Source organism: Musa acuminata, chromosome BXJ2-11 (genome assembly GCF_036884655.1).
Source record: "Musa acuminata AAA Group cultivar baxijiao chromosome BXJ2-11, Cavendish_Baxijiao_AAA, whole genome shotgun sequence".
In the NCBI taxonomy this organism is placed as follows: domain Eukaryota; kingdom Viridiplantae; phylum Streptophyta; class Magnoliopsida; order Zingiberales; family Musaceae; genus Musa; species Musa acuminata.
In genome coordinates, this window is record NC_088348.1 from 29,267,501 (window position 1) to 29,278,092 (window position 10,592).

Here is a 10,592-nt window from a genome sequence, read left to right on the forward strand (position 1 = left end):
TCATATCCTTTCTAAATGCGTTCAAAACATGTGCGCCGTCCACATCTCATCCAACTATGAGTCGCCATATTTTAATCTACGGGATCACATCTGCCGTAACATCAAAAAAATCAATCCAAGTTGGATTGGATCAAATGGGAGCATCAGCGTCTTCGTCGTCTTCCTTCACCCTATCCAAGTCTTCGGTCCTTTTTTACTGTCTATCCCCACATTAAAAAAAGCTTAAAAGCCATGGCACATGCTTCGCATGGGGTGCGGTAGTTCTCGGCCTTCAAATAATTCACCTCCAACCCCCCTTCCAAGAATGTTCAGTCCCACTGCTTCACATTGACTAGCCACGCCCGACGCTCACCTCACCTTCTAATGGCGATCGCATGCCGAAAGCTTCAGCTCCGCTTCCTCGGCCTCCCCCGATCCCTCCCTTCTCTCGCTCGGCAACCTCTGCCGTGCCTTCTTCCTGCTCGATCCTCGCCGATCCCGGTGCTACGTGCGGTCCGCCGGACCGCAAAAGCACGTACCTTGTCGGCGGTCAAGGATGATCAGTCTCTGTCCTCGATCATCACCGAGCTCGAGCAGGAACAAGAAGAAGATGAGACGGCGGCTGGGGAGGACGTTACCCGCCGTCTCCCTGAGCGGTGGAGTGAGATCCACGGCCGCGACGACTGGGCAGGTCTGTTGGACCCCATGGACCCGCTGCTGCGGTCGGAGCTCATCCGCTACGGTGAGTTCGCGCAGGCCTGCTATGACTCCTTCGACTACGACCCCTTCTCCCGCTACTGCGGCAGCTGCAAGTACAACCGCCGCAGGTTCTTCTCCAGCCTTGGGTTGGAAGGGATTGGCTACGAGGTGACACGGTACCTGTACGCCACCTCCAACATCAACCTCCCCAACTTCTTCACCAAGTCGCGGGCGGGCGCCAAGATCTGGAGCCAGCGGGCCAACTGGATGGGCTACGTCGCGGTGTCGGATGACGAGACCACGGCCCGCCTCGGCCGCCGCGACATCGTGGTGGCGTGGCGGGGGACGGTGACGAGGCTGGAGTGGATCGCGGACCTGATGGACTTCCTCCGGCCGGTGACCTCGGTGGGGATCCCATGCCCGGACCCGTCCGTCAAGGTCGAGTCCGGGTTTGCGGAGCTGTACACCGGCAAGGACCCGACGTGCCGTTTCTGCAAGTACTCGGCCCGGGAGCAGCTGCTGACGGAGGTGCGGAAGCTGGTGGAGCTCCACAGCAGGGCCGGGGAGGAGGTGAGCATCTCGGTGACGGGGCACAGCCTGGGCAGCGCCCTCGCGATGCTGAGCGCGTACGACATCGCGGAGATGGGGCTCAACGTGGGAGAGGGCGGCGAGAGGGTGGCCACCACGGTGTTCTCCTTCTCCGGGCCGAGGGTGGGGAACGGGCACTTCAAGGAGCGGTTCGAGGGGCTGGGAATCAAGGCCATCCGGGTGGTGAACGTGCACGACACGGTGCCGAAGGTGCCGGGCATCCTGTTCAACGAGCGGGTGCCGGCGTTCCTGCGGAGGTTGGCGGAGGCGCTGCCGTGGAGCTACAGCCACATCGGGGTGGAGCTGCCGCTGGACCACAGGCGCTCGCCATTCCTCAAGGAGACGGTGGATCCCTCCTGCTTCCACAACTTGGAAGCCCATCTGCACCTACTCGACGGCTACCACGGCAAGGGTCACAGATTTGTGCTGGCCAGCGGGAGAGACCCGGCGCTGGTGAACAAGGCGTGCGACTTCCTCAAGGAGCATCACATGGTGCCACCGTTCTGGCGGCAGGACGAGAACAAGGGGATGTCCCGAGCTCACGACGGGCGGTGGGTGCAGACCGATCGGCAAGAGGTCGACGACCACCCCGAGGACACGCAACATCACGTTCAGCGTCTGGGTCTTGCGGACGATCATCATCATTAGCTTAGGCAAAAAAGCAAACACTTGGAGTCGGTCTGTTTGCTCTTCCTTTGTGGGGTCGCAGTTGCGTGCACAGGTTTCGGATCTCCTCCGCATTTGAGCTGCGACGAATCCATCCACTCATCTAAATTACGTATCTATTAATCTCTGCATTATAAAGAATAAAAAAGTTCTCTAAGCTTTTATCATATAATGCTTTCATATTTGATTTTTTTATCCAAGATTTTCTTTTTAAATCTCGATAATACTTTTGAATCGAGCTATTTCAAGCTCAGCTCGAGTCAAGTCGATTCGGATTGGACCGATTTGAGGTCGAATTTCTTATATTCAAGTTATACTTGAGTTATATTCATCAATCTATTAAAGATATATTAATTTTTAAAATTTATCATAAAAATAAAAAAATTAGAAATTTTATTTTTTTTTTTAATAATTAATTATCCTAAAAATATCTAAAAAATAGTAATTTTAAAATAGGTTAGGTAATAGAGTTGACTTATTTTTAATTTTGAGTGTAACTAAGTCAATATAGGAAATATGAGATAGGAAATCTAGGATTTTATGATTAGTTTTATGATGAATTTAGGATAATTTTATATAAAAATTAATATATTTTTTAGGATAACTTGATTTTTTTAGTCTTGCGATGAATTTAGTACACTTTTATGTAGAAACTAATATATGTTTTAATATGTTAATGAGTGTAACGGGAGCATAACGAGTTTTTCTAGATAATTTAAGAGAGTTATATATAAAAATTAATATATTTTATAAGATAACTCAAGTTTTTAATTTTATGAAAAAAATAAAATAATTTTATATAAAAATCATATATTTTTTAATATATTCTATAAATAAGTGTAACTCGAGTATAACGACTTTTAAAAGTCGTGAGAAGAAAAAAAAAATTCAAAATTCAAATTTTTTCTCAAAAGGTTTGCCCTAAATATTAATAAAAAGATATACTCAAATATTATAAGGTATAAGCTAGCTTAGCTGATAAAAATTTTGATCACTTACCGTACCTTCGTCAAATTATGTGACAAAATAAATCAATATAAAATTTTTATTGTTGCTGAACCAAATGATCATGCAGGAATCTGAGAAGAGGTTCAGTATTGCAAATCCTAATATCACTAAAATATTTCGGTTGGATAGATGTTAATTATCTTGATCATACATTATTATAACATACTAATACTCGTTATCGTTCCCTATTTCTGGACCCAATGATCATGATGGACCTGAGGACAGGTTTGGCATTGAAAAGTTCATTATCACTAACACGATCAAACATTACTATAGTATGGTTTAGTACTATCCACCTCTGGTATAAGTTCATCATGAATGATTCATATTCTCACAGCATCATAATTCATGTTTGGTAGGTGGTAGACTAGTTGTTGATCACCAACCTGTATGTAGTAATATTGCACTCGCAGAACATGAACAAGATCTAAGTGGATGTTATACTGTAAACATTGAAGTTCTGATGTACCACAAAATTCTTCATTGATATCTGATGCAAAAATTGATTCCAGCAGTTACAGTATCTTACATCTGAACATTGAAAGAATCATTTACAACTCAAGTACAACTTTAGTGGCCCTCATTACAACCTTTTGATCTACAAGGGAAATAAATAAAGAATCACTAAGCAGTTTCAACATAATAGACCTATTGATGATTAAAAAGCATGAAAAATCGTTGAGTCATAAGCCAAATGGTGCCCGAATCTCCCAGTGAACCTCCAGTGAGTAAGCTGGAAGTGATGCATCAATCATGTCTTATTTTTGTTAAGCAATGATATGTACACATGTTGTGATGCAGGCATACAGATTAGAGGCTGAATGTTGTGTGGTGGCAGAACTTGTCAACCTACATATAATTAGGTTTCTTCTTCAAAAACTTTGTAAATGAAGTCGCGGAAGCGTTTTGAATACTGCTTCGGATCAACAGCTGATATCGAGGTTGGGTCATACTGGATGGACTTGTATGCATGTTCAAGCTTTTTGCTGATGTCATAGTCCTGGAGAATATCTATGATGCCGAAATACAAAATTACATCGCAGAATTCTCCTGTTGGTTCGATAATAAGCAAAGGGTCACCATCATTCCTTCGCACTATTAGTTCAACCCTAGCTGGCATATTCACACCTAATTTTATTGAAGCCCACCTGCAGTTTCATAAAAAGACTTAGAAAGAATAGTTTTAACCTTAAATGTGCTTGGTCCATTGTAACTGGCAAAAGATATAATATTTCTAGATTGTGCTACAGATAGAAGACAAAGTATATGCAACTCATTAACTCACAAAGATAAATAGCTAAACAAGAACAAAAGATATTAGCAAAGAAACATAGTAACATCTCTAGAATCCTTTGTCACTTCCAACTGGGTTTATCTTGTACATTTACCTGGTTACTCTTGTAGTCACTATAGAGTTTTTCCAAATGTATGGGCTTGATTATTGATTATAAATTAATCCAGGGGAAGCATAACAAAATTGATAGAATTTTGAAGCCACCTTTCGACATAACATGAAACTTCCAGATTTGGTACCCAAATCCTAGTGATGGCAAATCTAAAAGCTAGAAGGGGCTTATCTAGAAGCTAAAAGGATTAAGTGGCTGCTAGAAAGAAACATTACTGAAGAAAATTATATAGTACCAATTGACTTGGAGATGTGTCCAAATGAATAAAACAACTTCAAGTCACCTTTGGAAATACTTTGGTTCTTTATCTTGAATTAGTAACTATAACAATACTTACAAGAGAGAACTAATATATCTAGACATAACAAAATTAAAGCCTCAAAATGATGTAAACTTGGTCGCCCTTTCTTGTCTAATGAGGAAGTTGCTCTTGGGAAAAAAAAAGAAGAGTGGGGGGGGGGGGGGGGGGGTGTGGGGGGTCAACAACGTTAGCAGTGGGAGCAAGATTTTGAATTGTTATAGCTGCTTTCTGTGGGGGGGGTCAACAACATTAGCAGTGGGAGCAAGATTTTGAATTGTTATAGCTGCTTTCTGTGGGGGGGTCAACAACATTAGCAGTGGGAGCAAGATTTTGAATTGTTATAGCTACTTTCTGTGGGGGGGTCAACAACGTTAGCAGTGGGAGCAAGATTTTGAATTGTTATAGCTGCTTTCTATTAAAACCATCTCTGAATTCTGCCTTCCAAACCTTTTCATGCTATATGCATCCTATAAGAGCACAAAAGTTGAGAAGGGTTGATTTAAAGATTTTACAGAATCTTGCAACTATTTGTCAATTCAAAGAATATCATTGTAAATCATATATCCTTAACAGGAATTAGATGAAAAATGAAATTGTCATAAAAACTATTGGATTGGAAGAAAAAATAATGTAAGACTTGGTTGTTGCTGATGAATCCAAGAAGCAACACCTGATCTTACTCTTTCTACAGAGAAGCAAAGATGGAGCATAATAAATGTTCCTCTAAGAAGAATGGTCACTTCAATGATAGAAATGCCAGAAAATCAATGTCAAAAACCTTGAAACTCCATCAGTCACTTCCAAAGAGCACCATGAGGACACTTTGACACTATATTTCACCGAGTGGCATTTTCAAAATTCCTGGATATCCAGTCTAAAGTTTTAATCAGGGACTTGGGCCGACCAGTGCAAAATATAGGCTAGGTAAGAAGTGTCAAGATCATAGAATGATGCAGACACAGGACATAAATGCAAACAATAAGGGTAACTATCTCATCTGGTTATTATGAAAAGAGAAAAATTCAAATTCCTTTGGGCCCTTTGATAGCTTATTGTTGGGACATTAGCAGCATATAGGAAAGAGATGATTAAGAGACATGCTTAGCATCACAAAAACTAAAGGCCCATTTTGGCCAGCCTTCAACCTAATCATGACTTCTTTTATCATCTACTTTTTTACTTTCATGATACACATGCAAAATCACAGTGGTACTGCAGTTGAACCTTACAGCATTTTCTGCAGAGCACAAAAAGGTTGAAACAATGACATGTACAATATCCATTCAAGTAGATGATATTGGATTGGATCCAGAGATGATGTATATATGTATATGTGTACATATATTGGCATTTGAATCAAAATTTTGCCATCTGAAATCTTAAGGATACAGATCTGAATGGTTTAAGATCTATCTGTATCTCGAGTATGAACATTAGCATATAACGGAAGTGTTAAATTACTTATGCTAGCATAAAAAAGGAGCTTTCTTATGTTTTTCCAAGTACAATATATTCTTCTTCTTACCTTCCTATTTTGTCCATGTTTGTTAAAAAATATTTATATTAAAGAAATACCATTTGTTATGTTTGAATTAGCTTTCTAACTATTTACTAGTGATATATGGCATATGCAATATTCACATCTATGTCTGCCTTACATATTAAATCCATATCTGTGTACATTTTATTTAAATTGGTAGTCGTTCTAAACAAACATGGATGCAAAGCTCAGCATCTATTTAACATCCATACCCAAATTCATATCTACTTAGAATCTCATACTAAAGAATATGGTACAATTGAGATTCATACCTGAAATTTTATCTACTAAATTACAAATGAATATATGTTGCTCCAATATTTAACACAGAATTGATCCATTCTGACCTGCATACTTAATCTGATGTAACTTCAAAAAAACACTAGTATGTCGACTAACACCTAAACTGATGCGGTATACATGTCTAAATAGAATTAATTTATTTCTTAGATTTTTTGCAAGATTATCCAAATTGAATGGCATCTAGCCATTTAAATTCTGAATAGTATATTGAAAATTCATGTGATAATTAAAGAAACAAGTACAATAAAAAATGAGAAGACTTCACACCATACCGTGTTGGATCACAAAGAAACTGATCCATATCTGCTCTTGAAAGGCGGGGTGTTGCTTCATTTGTATTATTAACATCACAGGAATCTGTGGAAAAGGAAATAGAAATTATTAGGAATTTAGGATCAACACTAGTTATAAATAAATCTATATCTTTTTAGTTCGAGAAGAACCATCAGTTTCACGGGAGGCTGATGCTTCTCTAAAATGGACTCCCACCAAAAGACTGTAATCCATTATCCTTTCCTGCTCTAGAAACTCACAGTCTCGATCAACTTGCCTAAAAAAGAGAATGTAAGAGGGCTCGAAGCCATAAAACAACAGGCATTTTGAGGGAATAAGAACATAAGATGGCAGTAGCAAAGTTTAAAACATGAAACAAATCATGCATTAGAACCTGTGAAATTCCTGAAACCAAGACTTCTGCAATCGGAATATAAAATTGAGATCAAGGTCCTTCAGAGTAGTGTTCTCATCAATCTCTGCTTCAGGTTTATCCGTCGTACGACCATGAGAAGAACCTTTAAGGTCAAAACGCCTATGGATTGGATACTCAGAACAGAAGAGATTGCCCATTATGACAAAACGAACCTAATTAATTTACAAAAGAGACATGTACTAGACATCAGCGATATGTTGCTTATTGTTTGAGCTAATGTTGAATGTGTAAACAGAAAACCAACCTTTCTCTGAGTAGCCCCAGTTAATTTCACACAGTGCAGACCAAAAAATTTGGTAACTAGAGTATTCTCAAAAGCTCGGACATGGTTATAGTAGGCTGGAAGCATCCTCAGAAGCACCTATGAGAAGGGCAGATAAGAAAACTGCAACGTCGATTAAACACATAATGACATCGAAAATAAAAGAACACACACCTTTACTTCAGATTTCTTCATTGTTTTTATCATGTATCGATCATCATTTGTTAGGTAAAAGAAGCTTCCACTTTTTCCAGGAGATGAAAGTTCCCGAAGGGCATCATTTCCGCAGATTGATATCATATAATCAGCTGGATCAACCTTGAAGAGCTTGCGGAGAGTTCTAAAAATCCAGTATTTGGACAATGAGCTTATTATGTCAGAATGCAGATACGTGATTGAAAAAGAGAAAAAAATACACAATACGGGTTGGGGTGAAAACATTTTGCAAGCGCACCTGAAAACTAGTGGGCAGTAATCCTTCCACTTAAAGTCACAAGACTGGTGTGGGGGTGTTTGTTTTGTTCCTTCAGGAGGAAACCTTGTCCATATCTTTTCTTTTGGGTCAAAGGCTGATGCTTTCAGGTCAAGTGATTTGGGTTCAGGTTGCTTTCCTACTGCTTGCCTAGATCAAAGTCCACAACATATAAACAAATAATCATTATATCAAGACCTTTAAGAGGACATACAAGAAGTAAGCATAGCCCAACATGCTTTTTCTTTATTGTGACAATGATTCTTTTCCACTTCCTTTTATTTTTCTAAACAACATGTGCCAATGGTTAATGTGATTCACTTCATTTAAGAGCAAGATATAGACAATGAAGTGAAAGCAAGAATCAACAATGTGTCATTCTGCTTCTTTAAGATATAGATGTGGTGAACATCATCACTAGCATGGTTAGAGAACTTCACCCAAGAAAATAAGAAAACTGTCTTTCTCAAAATGCTAAATTTGCTTGAATAAAAAGGATTGACCTAGTTGGTGTATAAGTTTAATATACCAAATTCATGTCTCCATATGGAATTTGTATCTCTCTTTGATTAAGCATAGCCCAGAGGATGAAAGGATAGACCATATGACATGTATAATAAATGACTCAAAAAATGCACAACACAGGACTATAGCAACTGTTCATATGCTTTGTCTGCAATTTACAAATTTCTTATTCAGAGAAATCAAGTACTAAATCTAATCACAATTTATTTCCACTTCCTTGCCCATAATCATATTTAACAAATGATATAAGTTATTGATTAATGGATGCCATTGGTTCAAAGCTAATCATCATAAATAGAAGATTAATCTGCATCTTATCACATAGAATAAATCTTTGCAAGTCAGACACTATAAAGTAATGGCTTCAATATATTTGTTTGCTCATCATTTTCTTGTGAGATGAGTATGTATAGTCTAAAGAAATGCCTCTTTAGATCAACAAAAGAAGCCCAAACGTAGAAACTCAGATAATCTTAGCTGATAATCTAGTGAATATCACAAACTACAGTGATGCAGGATGACTCTTCCGTGGTTAGTGACAAATCTCGTGTTTTTCCTCTTTCTGGGTGCCTAAAACACTTCTCTATAATCTATATACTATCTAATATTAAGATACGACTTCCACAAGAAAGATTGTGATACCTGATACCAAGCTGCAGATTCAGCATAAGGTCATAATTTTTATGCCCCTTTGAGATAGGCTCCCCTTGCTTCTTTACCTCCCTGAGCGGCGACCTTATCGGTTGATGAATCCTCCCAGCCCCTCTCGACTCTGCCTCATCTAAATGAAGCTCGCCTACAAGGTCATCGACACCCTTGTTCGCTCCCCCTACCTCACCATTCTCAGCATCACAACTGAGAAACTCAGAAGAGTCCCAGAATCCGCTGGTGCTCCCAATACCGCTGATTGTACTGGAATGGCCATTATGCTTTATTGGTGTACCCCCTGTCGGGACAATCTCTACTGATGCTCGCCTCCTCCGATGAGCATCTGGTGACTTGGTAGATTTCCAGACTGCCTGCTTCTGCATGAAGTCTGCCTCAATGCCCGACCAATTTAGTGTCTTCTGCGAAGGGAGAATGGATACGTTCTCACCCTGGGAGACCTTGCAATCTCCAAGGTCCGCCAAGAAGACCCCATAGGGATCCCGGGAAGTGGGGGACGAAGCAGTCGGCGACGAGTAGTAGACACCTTTCTGCTGGAGGCTCCCATTCTCCTTGCTCCAATACCCAATGTAAAGCCCTCCGTCAGCCCAACGGAAATTGCCATTCCCCTTTGGGAGCCCGTCCTCCCACCCGCCATCGTACCGATTACCGTTTGCCCAGACCAGGGTGCCGCGGCCGTCAATGACGCCCGCCCGCCACTGCCCGACATACTCGTTCCCATTCTTCCACACGTACCTTCCATGCCCATCTTGGTTATCGGAGCGCCACTCCCCATCATAGTAGTCGCCATTGGCGTAGGACTTCACCCCGTGGCCGTGCTTGAGGTTCATGGACCAGGTGCCGCGGTAGGTGTCGCCGAGGGAGCTGGTATAGGTGCCGTACCCGTCCATGAAACCAGATTTGAACTCCCCTTCGTAGGTGGCACCAGACGGCCACGAAAACTTGCCTTTCCCCATGGTCTTGCCGTGGCGCCATTCGCCCTCGTACATGCATCCGTCGGTCCACAGGTACTTGCCGGTGCCATGCGGCACATTGCCGCTCCACTCCCCGGTGTAGAAGTCGCCGTTGCCGAGCAGGCGCTCGGCGTGGTAGGCCCCCTCCGGGTTGTCCACGGGCAGGGGGTCCGCCGGGGTGGCGGCAACGGGAGGGAGGTCGCCGCAGGACTTGGGGGTCGCGGCGGGTAACTCGACGTCGTCAGCGTTGGCGACCGACATGGAGGAGAAGAGGCGGCGACGGCGAGCGGTTTGCTGCTGCGGCTGCTGCTGGGTGCAGCGGACGTTGGACTCCCAAACCTTAGTGAGTATGTTGTCCTTGAACATTCTCCAGTCGTTTATCTCTTCTTTCACTTCTCCATCTAAATGGTCTCCAATGAATGATCCAATATCTTGAGTTCAATTTTAGCCCTTTTTTTCTTCTTTGCTCGAAGATTATCTCATGAAGGGAGGAGATGCTGGCTGAGAGTGGTGGA

General features: G+C 41.8%; 2 protein-coding genes across 2 annotated transcripts; one reads left to right on the plus strand and one right to left on the minus strand.

The window, feature by feature from the left end:
* Positions 1–287: 287 nt before the first annotated feature.
* Positions 288–2,104, plus strand: LOC103971931 (phospholipase A1-Igamma1, chloroplastic). The gene has a single exon (XM_009386092.3). The coding sequence runs from the start codon at positions 364–366 to the stop codon at positions 1,912–1,914; it is 1,551 nt and encodes a 516-aa protein (XP_009384367.2). The 5' UTR covers positions 288–363; the 3' UTR covers positions 1,915–2,104.
* Positions 2,105–3,653: 1,549 nt separating this feature from the next.
* On the minus strand, positions 3,654–10,592 carry LOC135627503 (phosphatidylinositol 4-phosphate 5-kinase 4-like). Its single transcript, XM_065133628.1, has 8 exons — positions 9,101–10,592; positions 7,916–8,083; positions 7,636–7,801; positions 7,444–7,560; positions 7,158–7,351; positions 6,934–7,040; positions 6,763–6,847; positions 3,654–4,088 (listed from the first exon to the last, which is right to left on the minus strand). The coding sequence occupies exons 1-8, from the start codon at positions 10,441–10,443 to the stop codon at positions 3,800–3,802; spliced, it is 2,469 nt and encodes an 822-aa protein (XP_064989700.1). The 5' UTR covers positions 10,444–10,592; the 3' UTR covers positions 3,654–3,799.

Bases quoted from the DNA above. Each gene is read 5' to 3' on its own strand.
- LOC103971931 (XM_009386092.3), top strand. From the start codon at position 364: ATGGCGATCGCATGCCGAAAGCTTCAGCTCCGCTTCCTCGGCCTCCCC.
- LOC135627503 (XM_065133628.1), bottom strand. From the start codon at position 10,443: ATGTTCAAGGACAACATACTCACTAAGGTTTGGGAGTCCAACGTCCGC. The intron at 8,084-9,100 runs GTATCACAATCT...ACTTTGATCTAG, and splicing joins AATCTGCAGCTTGGTATCAG to GCAAGCAGTAGGAAAGCAAC. The intron at 4,089-6,762 runs GTATGGTGTGAA...ATGAAACTGCAG, and splicing joins TTTCTTTGTGATCCAACACG to GTGGGCTTCAATAAAATTAG.